General features: G+C 40.0%; 1 protein-coding gene across 1 annotated transcript in view; it reads right to left on the bottom strand.

Moving 5' to 3' along the window:
- The window catches only part of ATAD2 (ATPase family AAA domain containing 2), a 30,053-nt gene that overhangs the window by 4,739 nt on the left and 407 nt on the right, over positions 1-24,907 (bottom strand). The window contains exons 2-25 of the mRNA XM_027891677.1: positions 21,409-21,548; positions 20,842-20,891; positions 19,342-19,495; positions 18,205-18,301; positions 17,377-17,425; positions 16,929-17,039; positions 16,366-16,444; positions 15,411-15,506; positions 14,405-14,513; positions 14,071-14,186; positions 13,136-13,310; positions 12,433-12,521; positions 12,032-12,191; positions 10,529-10,619; positions 9,816-10,130; positions 9,064-9,169; positions 7,510-7,693; positions 5,815-6,000; positions 4,472-4,607; positions 4,137-4,333; positions 2,379-2,538; positions 2,038-2,160; positions 1,801-1,941; positions 306-653 (exon numbers count right to left, since the gene is read on the bottom strand). Coding sequence (XP_027747478.1) covers positions 306-653; positions 1,801-1,941; positions 2,038-2,160; positions 2,379-2,538; positions 4,137-4,333; positions 4,472-4,607; positions 5,815-6,000; positions 7,510-7,693; positions 9,064-9,169; positions 9,816-10,130; positions 10,529-10,619; positions 12,032-12,191; positions 12,433-12,521; positions 13,136-13,310; positions 14,071-14,186; positions 14,405-14,513; positions 15,411-15,506; positions 16,366-16,444; positions 16,929-17,039; positions 17,377-17,425; positions 18,205-18,301; positions 19,342-19,495; positions 20,842-20,891; positions 21,409-21,548 — 3,412 coding nt within the window. The remainder of the gene's footprint in view (positions 1-305; positions 654-1,800; positions 1,942-2,037; positions 2,161-2,378; positions 2,539-4,136; positions 4,334-4,471; positions 4,608-5,814; positions 6,001-7,509; positions 7,694-9,063; positions 9,170-9,815; positions 10,131-10,528; positions 10,620-12,031; positions 12,192-12,432; positions 12,522-13,135; positions 13,311-14,070; positions 14,187-14,404; positions 14,514-15,410; positions 15,507-16,365; positions 16,445-16,928; positions 17,040-17,376; positions 17,426-18,204; positions 18,302-19,341; positions 19,496-20,841; positions 20,892-21,408; positions 21,549-24,907) is intronic.

Raw genomic sequence — 24,907 nt, 5'->3', positions numbered from 1 at the left:
TTTAACTTACACTGCTTGTTGCTGGGAAGATCCTCACGCAATAAAAGAAAGCCAACAATTGTTTTTCAATTAGGTACCACTTGAAAAACAAAACTGCAGAATCAGAAATCCAGCAGCTGCAGAAAAACACAAGTTTGGCCGGCATAACTCGAGGGGCAGCACCATTATGCAAGAAACACTGCGTGCTGATTTGAGAGAGATGCAGATGCAGCAGACGGAACAGAATTCAAGAAGGCTAAAACCTAGTAAGTGGTTCTCCTCAGGAAGAAAAAGGAGGTAAATGACCTGTTTGACCTTTCACTTACCATTTGAACCTCCATCTTCCGAAGTTCCGGCTTTTTGGCAATCTGACGTTTCACTCTGCTCTCTTAGGTCGTAATGTTCTCTCTTCTTTCCAGAAGTAGATTTAGCTACAAGGAGAACTCTCTCTCTTTCATTTTCTGTCCCGTTTTTCTGTCGTTCTTGAAGTACATTTTCATGTTCTTCAACAGAAGCATCCTGGGAGGATGCAAATTCAGTGCAATCCGTGTTAGACTCTTCATTGCTCTCATCAGTTTGGTCTTCAGGAATTTTATTCTCTTTATTGAACTGAACATTCCTCTTCGCTGCAATACTCAACTTTCTGTTCTTTTTGCGTTTTCTTCTTGACTTATCTACAAAGAGATACAAGAAAAAGTCATCCAAAACGTTACCAAAACAGTTCTTTCTTCAAAATCCAGCATCCTCATCTTACTTGACTTACAAGGAAAACGACCAAAGGAGCTCAAGTACCATTGTCTGTCTCCCTACATATAGCTAGAGAAAAAGTTGCAATTTAATGGGGTCACTTTGCTACTAGATGTAAAAAAAAAAAAAAAAAAAGTCAGCTACAGAATTTTGTGCATAAAACTATCAGCTTCAAGAAGCTGTTATGAGCAGAAAATTCTTACTTTAGTTAGGAAGTATTACTGCAAAGCAAGGTTATTAAGTGACTTAGTATGTGATCTAATACAGGTGAACAACAGAAAAGCATTTGGAGAGGAGCCCTTCTTCAAAATCTTTAAATCTGTAAACTTCAAAAGCTATACATATGTTGGGAAGAGTTGAAAAGACACTTTTAAAGGAATATGTGCTGGAGAAAAAAAAAAACCTGTCCATAAAGATTTATGCCTCACGCACTTTCTGACTCAGTTAACCTTGTTCAAAACAAACTTGGCTTCTTGTCGTCCAAAAAAACCCACCATTCTTTGTACTCATGGAGTACCACACAAAGCCTATGGGTCAAGTCAGAGACAAAATTCCCAGACATGCCAGCAAGACCAGGAAACTTCACACTATGTCATGTGTTTTAACCGAAGGAGACGCAAGGCCCTTTGTTTTTTCATGTCCTTTTCACAGGGAAAGTGAAGAAGTAATGATTATTGATCACCTGTTTTTTAACCCTTCCCCCTTCAATTGGAAATCACAGTAAGAGGGCAGGGGAGGGGAAAACACTGTTGCATATAACTAAAAATGAGTTAAGTATTCAGAAGCTGCCATGTACAACATTTTTGACTTCAAGAGGCAGCAATGTAAGAGCCATTCAGTGTCAGTTGGGCCACCGATCCAATGCCTTACAACCTCAACCAGCCACTTCAACCTCATAACCACCCTGAAGGAATGACCTCTGGATTTATCCCATGTTTTGAAGCATATTAATAAATTTAATGCCTCTGGCATGAAGAACCAAGCATCACAGGAACATGTTAGGTCACAAGAACGGAGAATGTAGCAGTCCCTTCAGCACCTTCTCCATGAAACTCTGAATAAAACTCATCTTGCCTTTGGAGCAGGGGGTACTGGCATCCACAGGCACCGCTGGCATCTTTGATTTTTCATTACACTTTGGGTCTGTTTTCTTACATGCAGGAACAGAGTCCTCCTCTGGCATTTCACAGAAGTAAGAGGAAGCACAGTTTGAACCTTGCAATAAATAAGAGAGAGCAAAGAATTATGTCTTGTGTGGCTGGTTACAAATACCAAGTCAAGTTTTTAAATCCTCAGTGTCACAAAACATACCTCTTTTCTTCCGAGATTCTTTAATTTCTTGGCAGCGTTGTTCAAAATCTTCATCCATTTCTTCCCTCACTATGGAATATGCAGTATCTCTCAAGGCACAAGCTCTGTGCCTAAGGAGACGATCTGAAATTTTACAGCCAAAAAGCAGCAGTTACTGATCAATACGTCTATTACAATTTCCCAAGTAGTTGATTTTAATGCCACAGCATTCACATCCTGGCAAGAAATTCTCCTTGAGGATGTTTAAAATTATCTAATCCCATGTCTACTGTCCACAGATGATAGTTATCAACTTACACATTTAAAATTTTTACAAATTAGGGATAAAACCACATCCTCACCTCCAGGGTCTTTTACTGGGTTGTACTCTAAAGCATTGCTACAGATTAGATCAATGTCTTTTAGAAAATCTCTTGCAGTTGGGTACTGGTGCGTGTCAATCTTGGAGAGAACTGTGGAGAGGTCCATGGGCTGTTTAATAACAGCATTGTAATCAGGTACCTACAGAGGAAATAAATATAAGCACTTGTAGATTTAATACAGTAGCTACCAAGAGTAATTATTGTAATAAAGTGAAATAAGGAACTTCTGAAAAACCCCAATATGGCACATCCAAAGATGCAGAAATTACCCAGTTAGTTTCTTGGAAATAGAAGTGCTATTTCAGCTGGCTTTAAAGAGACAGACTAGAAAGCAGTGCAAAAAGAAGCAGGGAGGTCAGAAGCATGTGTGAGGCAGAGAAGGGAACGGGCACCCAGAGTGGGATTCATTTCAGTTCCTTTCAGAAAATAACAACAAAGAAACCTCTCAGTTAAGTCACCTGAGAGTCTTTATTGTTGGCAGCAAGAAAAAGGCTGCAGGAATTGCACCTTTCAAGCACCTGTCCTAGGCACCTACTTTAGAATGAGATAACTGGACCCAGAGGTGCCAATTTCTTTATTCAGACCACAAAAGAAGTTTAATGGGTAGTTTAGATGAGGACATCTCTGTTTGTTTAGATTATTCACATCTCAGAAGCTACAAGGAAAGGAAATGACAAGTCCCTGGAGGCTTAGGGGAACAGGACTTTGCTGAAACACAAAGCTATCTCTAAACTACAGCTGACTTTGAAGTATGTGCCCCAGCTTACACTTATTCAGTAAACTGAGAAGTAGATGGGAGGATGTAAGAAACTGGATTATTATATTAATTAGTGGCTTGGACTAACTCAAGTGTGTGTGGGGAAGGGACACACCTTTTAGTGAATGGTGAACAACCATCTTCCAGACTCCTGTAGCTGGATCTAGAGATGTTACCCTTCCAACTTTTGCCAAGTTCCCTTATTTTCTAAAGTGTACCAGTAAAAGTATACTCTGAGAAAATGTGTACAGCTTTTCTCCTATGCATTCTCTCTGAGATGTTAAAAGAGCCAAGGGCTCTTCTAATATATTTGGAGGGTGGATATTGTAGAAGCCTTGAATATTATTAAAGTAAAACCCCTTTGGTGAGCTTGTAGCTCGAGGCTTGGGGTATTACAGAGGAAGAGAAAACCATACAAGCCCATATGGGTTGATCTCATACCAAGGAAAGCCCCCTGAGAATAGGATCTGAAAATTTATTTGATAAAACTGCTGCTTCTACTTCTGTTCTTGCAGAAACTATTGACAGATAATTAAAGAGCGTTAAGCTTTATTAAAACAGCCCTAGAGGTACTGTTTATGATTACAAGAGAAAGGAAAGATTTCTGCTTTTCAGTGCTGTAACACACCTATATATCAAAGCCTTTTCATGGGCAAACTGTGTTGGCATTTGGTGTAAATGGGACTTGTACTGGATGATCCTTGTTGGTCCCTTCTAATGGAAATACTCATAATTTTAAAGAGGTTTTAGAAGGAACACAGGGACTTCAGTGAAAACTCAAAGACCTTGGAGAGCCCCACAGAGTTAACAAAAGTAAAAGCAAAATTCACTTCCAGTTTCCAGGAAATTCAGAATATTACAGTCCTAAAAAAAACACATAAATCTTCCTAGAAGGGGCACACAAACACCGAGGAACACAGACACAGAGAAACTGTGAATACACACAGCTATCACAGTATTGCAGATCAACAATAATTTACCTCCTCTGGGTCAACAGGCTTTGTAAATGCTCTGAAACGTCTATCAATGACCAGTCTGTGAGTCACGTCCCTTAAGTAAATCCTAAGTTCACGCAATGTATCCTCTTCCTGCTCCTCCACCTGTCTCATCTCTTCCTCTGTCAGCTGTCGAGGCTTAGGTGGTGGTGCCACAGGTAGGACTTCCAGTGGCCGCCGAGCTTCAATTAATCAGAAGATGGTAGTCAATTGGTGGCACTCAAATACAAGGCCATGAAAAATGGTTGATAGAAAATTACCCCCAAAGCAAGCACTGTTAACTTACAGTTAGCAAAATTTTACACTTAGAGTATCCTCACCTGCATTGTTTTTTGATGCAGGAGGTTTAGCAGCTTGCTTCATAACTAAGTCTTCAAAAAAACTTCTTCTTTCAGCACAGGTAGGCCACTGGATTTTGAAAACTTCTTCACAGTCATTATTAAACAATACTTTTATCTGAAGCATGAGGAGAAAAAGTATTTCAGATATAAGGCCACACAGATTCTTTATATTCTATTCCAAAAAGATGAGTACCTTTCTAAATTTAACTGAATATTCATCTGGATAAAACAAGCTATGGAAAGTTTTCTTCTTGGCTTTAAAAGGTTAGATTTTCATAACATTGCAAATTAAAACACCTGCTCTGAGAAACACCTTTTACAGGTTAGGCTCCATGAAAAAGAGGTTATGATAAACCACTAAGAAAGGGGTCACATTCACCACCTCCAAGGCTGCTTATTTTGTATTTACCTGCCTTGCTGTCCTTTAGCTTGAATATGGCAACAATAGAGGGAACGGGCAAGGTTCAGCAGAGCAGTGCCAGCTTTTTGGTAAGATGGCTTTATAAATTTCATTTTTAATTAATTTGAGGAGTCCAAAGTTGCATACTTCCAAGTTGTACTCCATTTTCCCATCTCTATTACCAGAAGGTATGGAAGGAATTTTATTCCTTAATTAAGAAGGCATTTCTTAACAGTATAAAAAATTTTACTACCAAGACAAAATTATCAGAGCAGCACATCCACATTTTGAACACTTTCCTTTAATGCACACTCTGAGGTGTTGTTTCTGAGATCACAGTACAGCTTGGGGGGTGCAGTTGTACCACCAGAGATGTTTATAGAAAGCTCAGCATGTACTCCTGCTGAATTTTGTTAAGGAATATGACTAAAAATTGATTCCCAAGCTACTGAAATGGAATTTGGATCCTGGCTTTCTAGCCTTTAAAGAAATCAAAATTTTTACAAAATTATTTAAATTTGAAATTATATTCTATCAGTAACAGTGTGACTACCGTACTTTATCAGTAAAAATGTTTTCAGAAAAACAATCTTTTTCCTAGTCACATCTCAAGCACCAAGTACACACCTAACCATACTGAATCACTGAAATGATCGCTTGAAGCAAATTTGTACATCTGTCTAATAAGCATGAATGTGTGAGAAGGGTGAAGGAGTTGGGCCAAAGTCTATCTCTTTACTCAGAAAACACTTCAGACAAACACTTTCACCATTGTTTTGTCTAAGCAAATTTCAAGAGACTGGGTTTGGGTGCCTAAGTAATAACAGACAGGCACAGTACTTCAGGCTTCCAGAAGTTATAAATTAACGAGCAAAAAAGAAAGAGTAAAAAAAAAAAGGAAGAAAAGTATCAATGGAAATACCTCTTCTGGGAGATCTTCATGTTGCACATCAGATGTTGCAAGGAGCAAAACTGGAGCAAACGTTGGAATGTTCTGCAGTAGCGTCGTAAAAACAGCTCGCACTGTAGGTCCAACAGTCTCCCACCACAAAGGGATTTGTGGGATATACAAGATACTTGGTGCTGTTCTTTGAGCTTCTTGCATTAGCTAGTAAAATGAAAGCTTGGTTAAGAAAACTACATCATGTAAAATAAGATACTAGATAACTACCAGTCAAACTATCTTATGAAAGAGGAGTACATGACGCCAAAACATCAAGACAAAACAATAAAATAACTCCTTAACAATAAGGTAGAATTTTCACTTTGAGTTAAATACAGACATTGTTGTGCAGACAGAAACTGACTTAAATCTCTGCCTGATTTCAAAACTACTTAGGTGTAACTCCTAAAGAGCCTCAGAACTCAGCCAATGTGGTGGTGTGCTTGAAAAAACAGGACTAACCGTTCAGCAAGATGCATTAGCCTGGGGAAATCACCACACACTTGTAACTACAGCATTTTCAGTTCAGAGCAGGCACATGCCCAAGACAGAAAGGGGCACAGACTGAACAAACAAAGACCTATGTGAGACGACAAGGGCTGGCACGGTACAATAACCCTGGTTACAATGCAAATTTTCAAGCACATTTTCCAAGAGGTGACCAGTCTTTAGCCCCCCTTGAAGAGCTAAATCACTCAACTTCTCATCACCAAAGGATCCACCAGACGAGATGATGTGCTTTGGAAGAGCACAAGCCACTGCTTTCAGATGGCACCTCAGTCACAGAAGACAACATGTATCTACCACATGAGGGAAGTGCCAACAGTCCTTTCACACAACAAACTTCTCCATGGGTCCTGTCAGATTACAATATTCAGGGAGTTCCCGTTGCAAGGTGGGAAGTGCACGTGGTATGTCCAGGCTAGTCCAGGTATGTCCACTAGAGAAGGTACTTACATTCCAAAGATCCCATAACAAGAAAAGGAATTATTCCTCCTATGTGACAAACGAGTATCCAGTCATGGAATGTGTCTGTCCTGACTCGTACAGCTCCCAAACACTGCTACTAAAGGTCAAAATACTTAAATACAAACAAAACATTTCCTACTTAAAACTGAAAAGAAGAAAACAGCACTAATCTGCTTATATTTAATTTTCCTAGCTAAGGAAAGCACACCAGTGGACATGAATTTCAATGCCTTTACTGCATGTACTGCAGCAGTAGAAGCTGTATATGTAAAAAAATAAACAAGTTTTTCCCCAAAGCCTTGACTGCCCTACAAACATAATGAAAGATAAGACTTCAGCATAATGTTACCGGGCTGATGCAGTGCCATCTACTGGGAGCACAGAGCCTTAAAAAGCCATAAAAACTTTCTGCATCCCGCAGAGATCAACAGGATTTCTTGCCACAGAGAGGCCTTTATTAGCAGCACCCACCTCCCTTCTTGCTGAGCTGCTAGCAACACGCTCCCTGTTTCATTTCAAATGGAAAACGTGGCTTTGTATAATATCTTTATAGGGTATCATTTCATCTAGAAGAAAAGTGGATTTCCAGACAGAAGTAAACAGAACATTCAAGTCAGGCCACCTCCAGGAACAATGAATTTTGCTTATTTCACTAGTTTTTATACAGTTCATGAATCCTACAAGAATAAAGAGAAAAACAGATACCTGCGCACATGTTTCTTCTGGGGACGTGGTGCTAACAAACAAAGCAGGCAGGTCTAGCGTATAAACAGGGAACTTTTCCAGGGCATGTATCACTGCAGGTGCCAAATGAAAAGCTTGCCCACACCCTGGATCTTCAACTAATAAGAACCGTGGTCTGAAAGACGTTGGCTGGCAACGAGGATTTCTACAACAGCAAGAAGAAAACACATTGAAAAACAAGTGATTAATAAGCACACAGATGTTAAAGTTGGGTTTTGGTTTTGGATTTTTTTTTAATTGTAAATACGCTTCACGTTCCACCAAATAATAAGGTGGTGTGTGATCAGGAAGACTATCAAAGCCTATTTTCTCACAAACTGGTACCAAACCTCTGCTAAGAAATCCTGCCAGTCCCCAGCATGTCTGTTATTCCTTTGGCTGGGTTAAGTAACAACTCTTAAATCCCACAGAGGGACCGTCCAGCCAAATACACACATAACAATTGGTCATTAACCAGATATGGAACAGAATCACATCTCTTTCAACATAAAGCAGTCTGGGTCTCTTCACTGCCCATACACAACCATTTTCAGTGTGTCTTGACGTTAAGTAACTCTGCACCTGTCAAGTGTAGCTAAAATTTGGCCATACCTCCTGGAGATGGTGGAAAGCACAGAACAGAACAACATTTCTAGGAAAAAAAATAATGTGGGCACTGAAACATGTTAGCTGTATCTGCAGAAGCACACAATTGAGTTGGTTAAAATACAGCACTACATTTATTTTAGTCCATCATTCTAATGGTTTCATCTTCGAATTGCCTATTAATTCCCTAATAATCTTGCTTTAGTAGCATGAAACACACTTGTGAACAGGGTTATGGTTTCTTCCACCACAATACTGCTGTACCTTTACTTGCTGAAGTCAAAGGTCCTAGAGACCTAACCAAGCTCAGCAGGTCACGTCTTCTGGACAGCACAGCTATAGAAAGGGGGAAGAATAACTGACCCAACAGTGACGACAATAATCTACCGCTTCAACTGTCGGCTTACATGACTGACTTCCAAAATGAAAGCATCAAAAGATTAATAACAAACTCAGTAGGGTAAAGGTACAAAATGCAGACCCTGTTTCAGTTTCTTTCATAGTGTTTTAACAAACTATTTCTCATTCGTAATTTTTTTCCGCTACATAATTTGCTACTGCTTTAACAGGCTTGGAAGGCAGAAGGGCAAAAGATGGCTACACAAATCCACAGGGTTTTTTTTTAAACTGAAAGGGGAGACAGTGCATTTTTTGGGTCTTGAGTCTTTCAAGGAAAATCACTGATTAAATCAACATGTTCTAATAATCAGTGGATCACTTTGACTTAGGAAAATAGGGCTGGGCCATTCAGTTTCATGGGTCAGGGCAATGCACTCAGAACATGATCATCTGGTTGGATCTTTGCACTTCTTGCAAATACTGATCACCTCCTCCACACCCATCACTCCTTCACCCAGCACCCCTCACAACAAAACAGTTTACAGACCTGGACATCTTAAAAACGTAAAGATAAAGGGGACAAACATGGACCTGTTAAAAGTGAGGAATTCTTCCTTTTCATGATCAGGCACTTTATGAGTTGGCCTCTCTTCAAAAATTGATGGTGATTCCTCATCAGTGTCAATCACATCATTTCCTAAAACAGGAAGACACGAGAGCTTTGTTAACATTCCTAAATAGTCCAAATCTCACCTTTGAAATCAGTGCAGGAAACCATTCTGTTGTATTCCATCATTTTAGAGTACACACTGAATGCTATTTTCATAGTCAGGACCACGAGCCCACCTATGCTATGCAAGCCAAACCCCAAAGCACACACTACTAAAACATTCTTATCTCATATGCAAGCATACACTGTGATCCACAAATATTTCAGTTGAGACCATAATGGTTAAAAGTCATGATACCTAAAACTGTATTTAGCTTAAACAACTTGCACCGTGGTTCTGACATTCTTCAGACAGGAAGTAGAAGCATTTATGTAACAATACTCTTCTCCCTGCATGTAAGCATTTATTTGGAAAGAGGTGCTCATATATTAAACTTTCGATCCATCTCTACAAATGATGTGATGTTAGCTACTCTCAGAAACAGGGTGCTCCAGCAGAGAACACAGTTCTCTACTGTGTATGGTGAGTCACTCACAGCTCCCACCCAGCACCGTGCACATGCAGATATAAAACTGAACTGTCCTTATGGCTGAGGGGTTTGTGTATGTTATTGCACAGATCACAAGTTTTTGCATTGGCAGAATTTTAAACAAATGGATGTTATTGTTATACCTTGCTGTTGGTCCTTCTTTAGTGCAAGTTCTGCGTGGGGAAATACTCTCTGCAAGCCTTGTAAAATTCTTTCCAGTGTCTTTTCCAACAGGGGTTTTAAAATAGGTGATAGCGCTCGCCCAGGTGAAGCCACAGCCCTCTGTGAAGCTGGAACAGTTTTCTGCATGGCCGTGACAAAATCCTTTGCTGTTATTTTAATCGAAGTGACGTCCAACTGCAGTTTCTCGCTCCTCTCGTATATCTGAGGGTACCGGCGGCGCAAAGCACAGAGAGCAGCTTCAGCACATAAGGCTTTGATGTCAGCACCGCAGTACCCTAATAAACAAAACATGAGTCACATGTTGGGGCAGTCTCAGGCAACACCAAAGTCACGGCCAAGACTAATAAAGTGCAACACTGGAAGACTTTGCATGCAGCCAAAAATTAACAGGGTAAGCAGTAATTTAAAGAATTACTGCACTGCAGAGAAGTTTTGTCATGTGGCTCACAGCCTGATATCCTGCACTTAAGCAGCAGCTTCCTAGTCAAAACTTTGCTCCTGGGAAAGGTGTCCCAAACCCCATCAAGTGTTTTGAGAAAAAAAGAGAACTTTGTTTGCTTCCAAGGCATGCCAGCTGCCCCTCTGCCTTCGAGCACTGCCTGGTACAAGCTCTGGCTCCCTATGGCTCAAGTCGTGTGCAGTGTGCAGTAACCCACACTGTTTTCAAACTCACCAACACATTTCTCAGCCAGCTCTTCAAGAAACTTGTCCAGTGGCTTCAGGGTCCAGTCTCGTGTGTGAATTTTGAAAATCTCTTTTCTCGCCTGAAAACAAAACAGTTGCATTTTAGTTTGCCCTAAGTTTTCTTTTAAAACAATCACAACACAAAACCCACAAACCCTCACACTAATACAAATACTTTTCTTGTCTGCTAAACTTTAAAATGCTTAAGGTCAGTAATATGCTCTCTTTTTCCACAAGGAATTTTCAGTATTTTCAACTTGTTACATTAAACTCTTGCTGGGGGCTGCAGTGAAATAAAAGGCATTTACATCTTCCATAAAAAGTGAGTTTTCACAAGTGTGAGACCTAATAATCCCGATGAAAAATTTGTAGTAAAACCCCCCAAACTTATCTGGAAACAGATTTTTTAAAGAAAATTCTCTCAAATTCAGCAAAATTTCACAGTGACAGTCTCATTAGTTCATCAAATCTGCTCTTCTGCCAGCTCATCCAAGGAAAACAGTACTAGCACTCTATTTCCAATTGCTACAGTTACTACCAAGAAGAACAATAATTATGATTCAAACGATTGTCACTCATCCAGACAACATCAAACGTTTCCTATCCCCATCTCTGATCTTAGCAAGACTTTCACTGAATTATTTAAGTATTTTCAAGTATACAGACCAATTATAGCAGATTTCTAGAATTCTTTCACAGTAGGAATTGTGTATTAGATCTGTTTTATGGCACCTTTTCTCCTGTTCCTGAGAGCAGATAAAATTTGGAGACAAATGTTTGTTTTAAATGCACTGTTTAGTGCACTTTTACTAGTCTTCAGACCAATATGGCTTTTATTGTCTTTCCAAAAAGTGCTAAGGAAAAGAAATATCAGCTGGAGCCAGAAAAAAAACCAGAGTATTCCAGTTTTGCCCACTGCCCCCCTCCAATATTTTTTGGTTGCTAAATACATGGGGTTTTTAATTGCTTAGCTATTGCCATTGAACTAGAACCTTCCCAAGCCCTGTCCCTGTGCAGTGACTTGACATTTTTGTCCAAGCCCCTATTACTAAGTACCAGTGAAAGTGTTACATCCCAACATACTTCAATTGCTCCAGCACCAGCCTTGATCAAAGTTTTTGTTACCAAAAAGGAATTCTTGTCTGTACACAATTTCTTTCACTTTCACAGTGCTATAGCAATACTTTGTAACTAATCTGCACATACATTCTTAAACATTTCAGTGACCAGTAGCACCCCATAGTCTTTGCTGGTCACAGAAAAACCAAAACTAGAGAACTAACTGCCTGTTGGAATCATCTTACTGATACATATTGAGTGCCAGGTCTGCCCTCCATGGTACAGCACAGTCTCTCCAGACAGCCCCTCGTTTGTCCAAGTCGTACAACACTGACAGAGACTGTCACTGCTCCACAATGCTGCCCTGTTACAGGAGTTGGGTTTTAAGATGGACTCTGCCCCACTGGCATTAAGGTGGAGTTGAAGCTCTGACCTCTTTGTTTGGCAAGCTGAAGAGGAACTCTCGATCGAAGCGTCCCGGTCGTCTCAAAGCAGGATCTATAGAATCCAGTCTGTTGGTGGCTCCAATTACCACAACCTCTCCTCTGCTCTCTAAGCCATCCATAAGGGCCAGAAGTGTCGATACAACAGAGCTAACAGAAAAGTACAATTTTCATTCAGCAGTTTAGTAGATCATCTTGAGTTCCACACAGATCAGGTAACAGACCTTGTGTGCTGCTATCAAACGGTTTTTTAGTGTTTAAAAATAATATGAAATTCAGTAGTACTGAATTACAAGTTTTCAGGATAAATTAATGTGCCACATTAAGTTAAATAGGTTTGCTTTCCACAGAGATCAAGCAGCCTTCTACACAGATACAAAACATGTCCTACCTATGAACTTGGTCTTGTTTACTGGACCGTACAGGAGCAAGGCCATCGATCTCATCAAAGAAAATAATTGAAGGTCGCATCTGGTAGGCCTGCAATGGAAGCATAGGAATAGTGACACCAGGAAAACTATCTGAAGGAGAAATGCAGGAACAACGTTATGGTTGTAAAGTCACTGGAACTAGATTTTTTCAGGCCAGCATCAGGGATCTCTACTAAGATCACCCAAGATCTTCACAAGAAGGCAGCAATTTATGTCAATCCACCGACACTGGGCAACAGCAAACAAATCACACCAGCAGCTTTTACAGCTATTTGGCAACCACCAATAGCAGAGCTGGGACTTAATTACAGGTTCTGGAAGCAACCTGTTTTACCAATTTAAATGATCATGCTTTCAGCCTGCCTCTGTTTCCCTCTGATCAAAAGCCACCATCTCTTGCCTCTTGAAGCCTTTTTTTGGGTTTTTTTGTAAGGCAAGGAGTGGCAGGCGTGTGTTGCTTTGCAAGGTTTTCTTGATTGCTTTACTTATCTTTCACAATACATCTCAAGACTTCAAGCCCCTAAAAACCCCACTGACAAAGGAAACACTGACAATCCCATTTCAGTGGAAGGAGCTGACAAAACATGAAAAAGAATGAGTTCTTTTTGACCACAGAAAATTAGCTACAGCTCAGATAGAACACAAGGCACGTTTCAACCTTACCTGATCAAACAACAAACGAAGCTGTCGCTCAGATTCCCCAACCCATTTACTCAGGCAGTCGGCACCTTTTCTCATAAAGAAGGCTACTCTCCTGTCACCTTGGCTGCATTCATTAGCAAGTGCACGAGCAACCAGTGTCTTTCCAGTCCCTGGTGGACCATAGAATAGACAACCTCTGCAATTTAAAAAAACAAAAAGTAAAAAAAAAAGAAAATTCATATAAGAAAAAAAACATCATGGAAAAGTACCTTTTACAACCTTCATCCCTAAAACATAGAACTATTCTTGCCTAAGTAAAATATCCTTTCAGTTGTTTGTAATATTTTTAAAGTTACTGAAAGGAAACTTTCCAAAGTCCTATTTTAATATATCATGCCTGAGTTTTGCTGATCAAGAAAATATAAAGCTAACAATTAAATCTCTCTAATTTAATTTCGTAACACAGAACTAATTTAGCCTCGTAAGAAATGGACAGATTCTTATTTTAGCTCAAGCACAAAATCACTGCAAAGTTCTAGTTGCAAGTTCAATCAGTTGTAAAACTGATCCTGGAACTCTGAGAACAAAAGCAGAGCTGGGGGAGAGACAACTGGACTTCCACAAAACAAACTGCAGTTCACTACCAGTAGATAATTCCTTCCTGCTTACAAACTGATCAAGTCCACTTGCACATAGAGCTCAGAATAAAAACACTCCAACCCCCCCTTTTAAAGGCAACACACTTTTAAAGCATAGTCTTGCCACGCAGTAAATCTCTGAACCTACGTGTACACTGGATTCTATACATTTTTTACAAATTACTTTTTACTACTGCTAAAAAAAAAGCCTCATCAACACTGCTTAAAATTTTGAAGCATGGAAACATAATTATACCTCAGCTGAATATTTTCCTGAAAATGTATAGTTATATTACAGTTATAAACAACATCTGTTACCTTGGAGGTTGAATTTTGAACCTCTCAAAGACTTCTGGATAAAGCAGTGGAAAAACGACCATCTCTTTTAAAGCTGAAATGTGGTCAGAAAGACCACCCACGCCATCAAATCGTACCTAAAGATGAAGTCAACGGAACACGTTTTGTAGGTTAAAGAAAGCTGCAACCTCTGTAAGGTTCCATCAAGAATTAGATGTCAGCACAAAGGAAATGTTCGTGCCAATTTTCAAATCTCTTGAAAGAAAAGTATAAGCCAAGGTAGGTGTAGACAGCCCATTACTGAAAGCTTTCATAAATACTGAAAACATTTTTACTATGAAGTAAAAATGCTTACTGAACAATCTATTTTCACTGGATCAACATCAGCCAGACTTGTTCCAATTTTCATGCGGTCCTTGTGAGCTCCCTTTAAGTCACCTTTCCGAAAGTTGCCAGGAAGAGACCTGATTTGAATTAAAGAGAAAACTGCTTTCTAAGTTACAATGCAGATTTTTGATTTTCTAATGATAGCAAGTGAATGCAGACAGTCTTATAAATGAGCATAAACTTCCTGAATAGTTAAATATTTGTTTAATCTGTTTTACATTTACTGGCCATGAGTAAATAAAGAAAAATGGTCACTCCAGACATTAAACTCAGTTGATTATTTTAACAGCTCTTAGTGCTTACAAATATCCATGCCAGTCAACAAAACACATATAGGAATACAAGCTTATTCTGTTATGTGTAGACCATGGACTGACACTGATTTGTGTGATGGAAGAAACTGCCTCCCCCAAGCACACTATCACCTTTCAAATTCATTTAGCTTCTACACTTTATTAGTTACAGCCCAAGGCAATACTTGTTTCAGTGAGGATTAACATTATAAAGGCTGCCTGGCACTGCTGGTCCTTCCCAAGGCCTATGGAATGTGAGTGCCAGAAGATGTCTGAAAGATGTCAGGCCGAAAACTCATTTGTTAGAGTGTTATTAAAATAATTTTTCTAGAGCATCTGTCAAGTAACAAAACCTCCATCATTTTCTCTATTTATAGCATTCTCTGTTATGGTGGCTTCTTTATGAATCAACTACTGTAAAGCACAGGAACAGTAGAATTTTACACTAGGATATTACATCAAAGTGTTCCTACACCCATTCCCACCTAGAAATCAAATTGCTTATCAAAATCAATTGTGTAAATCCAGTTGCAGGGTCCAGTTACAGCTGGCAGCACCAACAGACAGGACTGCCAGAAATTACAAAGCATACAAGGTGAAGATGGCAACACTTCACAGTTAGGCAGATGTAAAGCCCTCCCAAGTAGACTCTTCCCTCCCCTATTTTCCAATTTCATTAACCTTCTTAAATTTCTGTTCTTCCGCTGCCTCTCAAAATCCTCTTCATCATCAGATGAGGAAGAGGAATCACTGCTGCTGGGGACTGTGTGTCTCCGTCTGCAAACATTCAAACAAAGATGCGAAAAAATTAAAATACACAGTAAGTAGTATCAAAGTTTAAAGTGAGATTTATTAAGTTTCCAGATCATTGTACTCCTTATGAATCTCATTTCAAAGTACATTATGTGATTTTCCTCATGACAGCAAAATTTGATTTCCTCAGGAACCAGCATGCAAAGAAATTTTCTAACCAAGTTACTCCTTTTGTCTCCTTACTCCCTCACACAGACTATACACAGAGTTGCACTTAACATTATATATCCACTCTGTAAAACATCAACCTTTTTAACTTATTCCAAAGAGAAACTAGCATCTTTAAAAAAAAAAAAATCATCTCTAAAAAAAAAATCATTACATCCTTAAAACAGGTTCCCTCTTTTAACTAAACTGTCTTTGGTTTTAAAAAAATAATTTGTATCCCCCAAGATTAAATAGTCTGTGATTTTCAGAGGGAGATTCTGGTTTCAAGTCCAGAACAAACAAATTTCAGTTACACAATCTCAGCCACAACCCTCATCGTCACCTTTTGAGTGACCTGAAAAAAGCATATTTTCAAATAAAATCTAATGGCTAGTAAAAAGGATGGGTTATAACCAGCAATACCACACTGTTAATAAACATATTAACAATATGGTTAATAATAATTATTAATAATTAATAGTAATAAATTAAAAATATGGTTAATAATAATAATTAGCCATATAATAATTAGCAACAACTAGACTATTAATAACCAGCAGTAACCATACTGTTAATCTCTAATTACCACCAGTCCAAAAACCCTTGAAAGCTTTATTCAGCCATGTGACTGACAGCACTGCTGAGAAAGAAGAGCTACCACTAACTGTACACACACCTGTTCGTTCCTTTGCATGAGTCTCTCTGTCTGACAGGTGAAGCCCGTTCCGAAAAATACATCTTCCGTTGTCCTGGTTCTGTTGAAAGCAAAGAATTTAGAATAATGTTACAAACAAGTTTAAGAGAAAGCAGGATAGTGAAAGAGGCAGAAAATTGGATGTGTATCACCCATCTTTAGGTTGAGGGGAAGTTTCAAGGGTGGAGGGATGGGGATTTTTTTTCTTTTAATCAATGCACAATAAAAGTGAAAAACCACACACATGATATTAAGGAGAACTGAAAAAACACAAGAGTAAGATCATCAAGTCTGTTCAATTACTGTTCTTTCAAGGATATATAGATAATATTTATCCTGAAAAACAACAATACAGATGCCGAATGGCAAAGAAATAGAATGTGCAGAGGATACAGGCATTTAATAAAATTCACTTGCAGGTAAGGAAACACATTTAAATAGAAGTTGAGCGTGTCCAAATGCATTTTCCTTTTAAAAAAAACCCACAACACTCTCACTCCCATGCAAGACATTAGTTCCCAAGAGAAGCTGTGCCTATAACCTACTTTGCAGTGGCGCTTGATAGCGCTCAACAGTTTTCCTCTGCCGAAAGGAGTAACGCTTCCGCGTGTCTCCACCGTCGTCTTCTTTTGCTTCACTTTCTTCTGATGAACCATCTGTACATCAACGAAACATTAGACTGTTTAAGTACTGTTGCAAATGGTAATAAATTCAAAGTGCACTACACAGCATGTATTCCCACATGTCCACAACCTCTTATCTTATGTTTTGGAAAAACACTGACTTTTTTTTTCCCTCTGAATACCTGCTCAGAGCTCACAGCAGTACAGTCCTGGAGTCTGTGACTATGGCTTGTAATGTCAATAGCAGCACAGATTTTTTTAATAGATGAAAATTACCCAGAATTTTGCCCCATCTCAGTTGTTTAGGACAAGGTTTTTGGCTATAGCACAGTCAGGAAGATTTAAAAACAGAACTAGCCCACAATGCTACCTTGATTATCAGCTGTTTCTTCGTCAGTCCGTTCCGTATCGAGGCTTTCCTAAATAAAAGAAACGAACACCAGTCACAGATATGCAGAAAACCTTTGGGCATATTTGGTGCCCATACAGTATCCTTATCAAGGCACTCCATATACACAAAAGATTTAATTATTGTATGGCAGGAGAGAAGAGGAACATCATTCTGTCATCCAGGATTAATAACAAGGATTTCTGCTCTAAAATAAGAATTCAGATCCAAACAAAAACTTGTGAAAGTAGACCATGAAGATGTTTAAAAAACAAAGTGACTGGCATTCAAAATAACATTGGATTAACTTAATTTAATAGAGCAAAATTAAGACAGAAGAAATATGATGGCTGTCTATCATTTTAACAGTAGTTCCTCTCAGGATAGGATAGTTGAGCTCACAGGCAAGGTTGGCACAAGAACACACAGGGAAAGCAGGTATCAGTGAATTCAGGTTTTAGTAAGATTTGAAGTGAAAATCCAAGCCCTGAAACAGCTGTTTGTAAACAGTATCCATTCAAAAATCGTAAGACAATTCAGAAAGTGTAGCAAAGACATCTGTTGCTATCTTTCACTGCTATTTCTTGTCTTCTGAAGAAGTTACTTCTTCCACCCTTACAGCACAGTTGTAGCATGACCGTAACACTAAGATGTTAAATTGTATCATCACAGAGCAAAAACAAGTGTTATTTTAGACTACACTATGCTTTGGATGAAGGTTTTTTCTGCTAAAGTAAAACTACAACTAAATAATTTCCCTATGTGAAATACCCTACTAATACAAAAACAGCAAAATAAATTAGTATCTACTTCTTCTGTATCGTGGAACACCTCCAGGTCTCCCATCCTTCGCCGTTTACGCATCTTCTCCATGTCATCCATTTTTTGCAAGACTGCTTCTGCAGTACTGAGATACAAAGTTGTCATAGAAGAGCAAAAATAGGCAAGTACAAAAAAACCCATTTAAAACAGCGCACGCAATCATCACGACATTTTAATATAGTGTGCACAAAGCAAGAGTCATTGACCCTTAGCCAAGTTTTTCTACAATACTTAAAAATTAGGTCAAATGTTTACTTTTTTTACAGAATTAAGGACAAATGTTTGAGGATTTGCAAACATACACTGCTCAGGTTTATTTTCTTCTCTTGCTGAACACAATAAAAAAACCCCAACCCCAGGAGTTAAAAAAATGAATTCTGCAGATAGTAAGACAGCAGATATTATGGCAGGTTTTCATAGCACTTAAGTTGCTCTGCATGATAATATTAAGTCACTTTTGGTTCACAGCCTTCTTCAGACAAACAGGTTGCATATTCTTCTCTAAATTGCAATTTAAGTTTTGCGTTGATTTTCCATGACTGTATATGCTAGAGAAACCACCCTACTGCTGTTACACTTCACAAACCTTTCAAGGAAAGCAATGTCTGTTTGGGCTTCACAGAGAGAATTATGCCACAGACAGACAGGCAGAAACACCAGGACTGCTTCACTCTGCCCATATCCAACTTTCCTTAGCGTCTTAAGCTAAATATACTCTAGGTCACAACAGAAACTGATTGTTCTGGTTCACAGGAAAACACAAAAACCCACCCGACCTGTATGTACCAGACCAGGTTGCTCAAAGCCCCATTCAACCTGGCCTTGAATACTTGCAGGGACTGGGCATCCACAACTTCTCTGGGCAACCTGTTCCAGAGCCTTACCACTCTCCCAGTAAACAATTTCTTCCTAAAATCTAATCACTAGGATGTAACATATACATAGTGGTACATAGGGAAGTCTCAGCCTAACCACTGAGTGCATTTAGCTCTTGCTGCCAGGAGCAACAATACCTTTTTCTCTTGTCAAAAGGAGGAAGTCCCTAGCCAGTATTTTGCCACAGGATAAGGGGTTGCTAACAAGGCTCCTTGTAGCACCTTTGCAAGATGAGAGAAAACTACTTACTTTGTTACAAGTTTGTCAAACAAAACAGACTGATTTGTAGACGTGTAACGGCTTTGCTGGAGTCTGCAGCTCCGGCGGACCTCCAAATCCCCATTTTCTTCATGGACTTGTTCTGCAGCTTTTGCCTCAGCTCTGGTCTTCAGTGTTCTGGTCACTGAAAAGCAATAATACGTAAAACTTCCTAGGAAGGAAAACATGTCAGTCCCTTTATTTCACTGTTGCTCTAGCAAAATGTAAAATCCCCTGCCTTTAATTGATTTTTGCCTTTATTCACTGAATTAAAAGTTACTGTTGTGATCGCAGCATTCAACTTAAAATACTTATGTTTAAACTACCTTTTTAGAAGTGTGATTTATTTAGCAGCTTCTTCATAGACTGGGAAGCCAATATGATGAAAACAAACACCTAGCTTTTGTTCCACGCAGAAGGCAAATTTATTCCAGTTACTTCTCTCTGGAAAAGTGAAAACAACAACTACCTACCTCTAAAGTGTTTTTACTCCATTCACGTAAAATTGTGTCTGTCTAAAAATTGCTCACGTGGAAGTCTCTAAAGAGGCATGATTTTAGCACACTGTTTAAGCATGCATCTCTTCTATTTTCTGCGTTGTGACACAAAAGCCCTAGAAGATGAGAAATGCCTCAAGATAAACTCCCAGATACAAAAGAACTCAAAATGCTTGCTTGTTTTAAGAGACCTGCCCAGTATTTACCAGACAGCATCCTTTGCCACAGGTTGGATACTAGCACTATCATTGAAACAGTTAAAGAGGTCAGCGAGAGAGTAATAGATGTATCACCATGTTAGTTTAGATATAGGTGGGTTTGATCTCATCATCACCAATTATAAAACTATCTTTGAGCTCAGTAAGTAGTATTTTACATTGCACAAGTAGAATTTGAGCTACTACACCCAAAGTGCATTTTGGGTCCCTTCCCATGTTCAGCCTGGAGTCAGCAGGATGTTGCTAGGACCTAATAGATTTTTCCAGCTGCCACCAAGTCCACTTGTGTACTCAACAAGGCAATTCAGCTCCAAGGTAATTTGCTCAGCGTCAGGGACACCTTCCACGCCCATGGTTTTGTGCATCTCATGACTAAATTACTTCTAACTCACCTGTATTACGATACTGCAATTCATTCCTACTTACAAGACCGATTTACACTTAACCTGTGTTCTACAGACTCCAGAAAACCCATATCACAAAAGAAACCTGAGCTAAGGAACAGATTCTCTAATGCCTGAGAATTCAGGAATTCACACTGCATTCTTCCCAAGCCTGAAAGGAATTAATAACATCTCCTCCTATTTGCACCTACCTCTTTTGAAAGAACTCAGTGGAAATTGTTATCTTTGAGATATCTATTCTCATGACTTCAGTTGATTTTGGCTGATGAATTTAGAAGTTTTTGGGGCCAAGTTAAATGGACAGAGTGACCAAATGCAATCCTTCTCAGAAACTAGACGAAAAAAGAATCCTAAGGCGTTATCACTACTTACCTTCTTTATAGTCGTCTTTTTTTGCATCTGATTTCGGCTTTGCCAGCTGCCTACATTAAGAAAGAGGGCAGAGAAAAAGGAGAACAGAATTGTTGTATTACAAGTATTGTATGGCAGTATTATACTGCACTGCATTGTACAGTCATCCCTCAACACTGGGGAACTTCTCCAGGTTTATAATCTGGTGCTACACATCATGCAAAGAAAAGCCTGTGGACCCCAGGGAGGATTCAGATCCCGAGTCTGCTGTGCACCATATGCACACAGTTCTCTAAGGACAGACATTTCCTAACTTGCTTGTCTGGATGTCTCAGTAGGGCAAGTAATATCTCAGTAAGTAAAGTGGAGGAGAAACCTCAAAGGACAGATTGAGATACAATGCTTTTTATACAAGCTGATTACTTTGACTAAGAAGTGTGATTCCACTTTTAAGACAGTGGCACTAACATACTCATAATTCCCCTGAGGATTTTTAGCTGTAGATTTATTTTGAGAAGACTCACTGGGCATTCTTTCACTTTTCATTGTATAAATTGAACAGAGATTGAACACCCAGAAAAACGATACCTCGAGAAGTGTCGGTTGACATTTTCACTCAGTATTTCCATACTTTTGTCAAAGCTGGAGTCTGAACAGGGTGGCATGTTTTTTCTCATTGATCTTAAAGAGTGTCCATTGAAACATTCAACATTGCCAGAGGAAAATTCCTAGGAAAAGAAGGATAAATGTATTTATGTGAATCACATATATTGCCTCATTTGGGCAAGTTTATTCTGTTACACTCCTGACTCAAGAGTGATGTGACTGATCATAGGTAAGCCTTGAACCACTTCTGCACCAAGAAGTAGCTCTCAGGAAAAAAAAAAAACCACACCAGATTTCAAAGAAAAAAAACCAACAAAACCTTTGATTTCAAACTTGGTACAGTGACCACAGTAACCAAAGCTCACCTATAACATGTAATTTTTCCACTCCTTTAAGAAGAGTCAAAAATTATATCATAAAAGAAGGAGGGGTTTGGGGTCAAAAAACCCACAAAACAACAGAGAGTGAAGAAGCCTCTCTGTTTGCATTAGATCAGTTGAGGGACTGTGTTTCTCCTCCTCCCTGAAGGGATGCCTTTAGGTGAGCTTTGTGCCTCCCAACTGTTTTGGAGCAGATTCGGGAATACTCATTTAGATAGACAGACACATTGCTAATAGATCTGTCACTACTCCTTCCTAGGAGCACATACTAAGACTCTGCAGTTGCTGCATTTACCACCAGCAATTCAGGATCTGCTTTCCAGTTGCTTCAGTGAACGTGGCTAGTCACAAACCCGGATCATGTAAATTCTTACTGAACTTGGCCGGGCTGATAGTGCCAAATTGGCTACAGTCAGAAATTAGGCCCAGCTGCACCCAGCCCCTCTGATCTCTGAGGACCAGCTGGAATGCAAGGGGTTCGTTTTCTGCCAAATTTCTATATCTTTAATGCAACAGAAAAAATGGCTTGTCCTGGGAGAGTTTTTCTCCTGTCTCTGTTCCATTTATTATGGCATTCAGAGGGACATTAAAAGAATTGCTTCAGGAGCATGGCATTTATCCACAGAAAACCAAAGGGAACCAAAGATACGCATCGGTGTTTCTGCAAGGAAGATGATAGTATTGACTTTTACCATGTGAGGAAAGCTATGATGACCACGGGAGGGGGCCTGTTCTGTTTACAACCCAAGGTTTCATTACAAATACTCAAACTAAATCTCACACTGAAAAGGGCAGAAAACAGACCAGATTCTTCTAGTTCTTTACACTAATGTTACCAAGAGGTAATTCCATTACCTGTTGATGGAGGTGATGACAGAAGAGTGAGGAAGGACTACATGAGGACTACAAGATGTGAGGAGGTTACACGGGGAGAAAATTACATGGGCCAAAGCCCAAGTAGAATTTAATCTAGTTACTGCCATAACAGACAACACAAAATGTTTTTACAAATACATTAGCAACAAAAGAAAGGTTAAGGAGAACCTCTGTCCTTCACTTGATGCACAGGCAAACATATGACAAAGGACAGGAAAAGGCAAAGATACTTTGCCCAGCTTTCAACAGTAAGACCGGCAGTCCTCAGGATACCCAGTCCCCTGAGCTTGAAGACAGGGATGGGGAGCCCCATAATCCAGGAGGAAATGGTCAGTGACCTGCTACTTGGACACTCACAATTCTACAGGCCTTAATGGGATCCACCCAAGGGTGCTGAGGGAGCTGGCAGAACAGCTTGCCAAGTTGCTTTCATAGAATCATTAAGACCGGAAAGGACCTCCAAGATCATCGAGTCCAACCTTTGACCGATCACCACCTTGTCAACTAAACCACAGCACTAAGTGCCACATCCAGCTGTTTCTTGAACACTTTCAAGGATGGCTACTCCCCCACTTCCCTGGGCAGCCTGTTCCAAGGCTTAACCCCCCTTTCCGCAAAAAAATTTCTTCCTGATATCCAACCAGAACCTCCCCTGGCGCATCTGGAGGCCTTATCCTCTTATCCTGTCGCTAGTTGCCTGGGAGAAGAGGCCGACTCCTTACAACTTCCTTTCAGATAGTTGTAGAGAGTAATAAGGTTTCCCTGGAGCCTTGTTTTCCCCAGGGTAAACAACCCCGGCTCCCTCAGGTGCTCCTTATATGACTTACTTTCTAGACCCTTCTTGCCCTTCTCTGGACACATTCCTGCACCTCAACTGCCTTTCTTGTTGTGAAGGGCCAGAACTGGACAAAGCATGTGAGGTGAGGCCTCAGCAGTGCTGATTAAAGGGGGACAATCACTGCCCTGCTGGTCACACCATTTTCGATGCAGGCCAGGAGGCCCAGACAAAAAGGGAACTCAGGAGCACACTGTCCTCAAATACAGGTCACCAGACAACAAGCTCGGTCAGCCCGGGGACTTACACCAGGGCTACAGACCTCGAGGGACAGCAGCCACTTTGGATCTCCCTGGGAAGCTCACTCATGAAACTTACTGAGACTGGAAACTTGGAAGAGGGTGAACCCAGCAGATGTTGGTTTACCTTTCACTTTCTGTTGCACGCTCCTTACTGTCTGTGGATGCAATGAGCTGTATAACTAAAGATAACCACAAAACAACATCAGAAAAAACTGCAAAACCTGCCAACAGCAAGTCCTCACACATCAATGAGACAGGAAAGAGGCATTAAGGCTGCAACACGCAACCAGCACCAGCATCATGACCTCTGTCAGCTGGGGCACTTCTGCATTATCTCAGCAGTTAAAACCTCCAGCAGAGCCCAGCATCCTACAAATGAGGTAATGACTCAGTGCCTTGAAACATGGAAAAGGTCAACAAAAAGGAGGGGGGGGAAGAAACCAAACCAATGAACAACCTTACAACCTGTTTCATAACAATGAATCTGCTTTTGTTTCAGGGATAAGTTTACATTTAGCTTCCTCATTCCTGTTTTCCACACTGAGAACGCATGCCAGCTGTGCTATCTGCTTAACACTGCATAACCTTCCCCTCAGAGCAAAAGGGCAGCAAAAGAGCTGAAGGCAGCCCCTGACAACAACTGCCAGTGAAGACTGCAAAAACGAAGCAGTGATCTTAAAGCATATTCCATGAGCTTTTGCAAGGGGAGAGAAAAAACCCACCACCCCAAGGATTTCTTCCTTCTTAGTTCAGTAATCTTGAAAATAATGGAAAAAAATGTAAAAAAAAAAAAACTATAAAATTAATCCATATAACTGAAACTCCTGAAAGACTTTTGCTGGAAGGAAACAGAGTCCATAAGAAGTATCACTGCAAGGCAGGGCTCCCCTCAAGGGCAGACCACTTACAAGCTGGATCTGGTCTGCTTTTATTTGTCACAGAAATGCAGGAGAGCCTACAGAGAAGAGCCTGACTTGGAAAGAGCAGAGAAGAGTTTTAGCTTTTGAAGGGTACGTTAAAAACAGTGAACTTCTGAACATCTCAAAACGAGATGAGTCGGGCAGAGAGGCAGAGCGCAGGTTTGTGTTCCCCAGGAACCGGCTCTCAGGCCCCTGCCAAGGCCAGTGCCGAGCCCCCTTCAGCCGCGG

The sequence above is a fragment of the Empidonax traillii genome, unplaced genomic scaffold, assembly GCF_003031625.1.
Source record: "Empidonax traillii isolate 1590-97213 ecotype Southwest subspecies unplaced genomic scaffold, ASM303162v1 scaffold325:size649781, whole genome shotgun sequence".
Classification (NCBI taxonomy): domain Eukaryota; kingdom Metazoa; phylum Chordata; class Aves; order Passeriformes; family Tyrannidae; genus Empidonax; species Empidonax traillii.
This window is presented reverse-complemented; position numbering and strand designations above follow the sequence as displayed.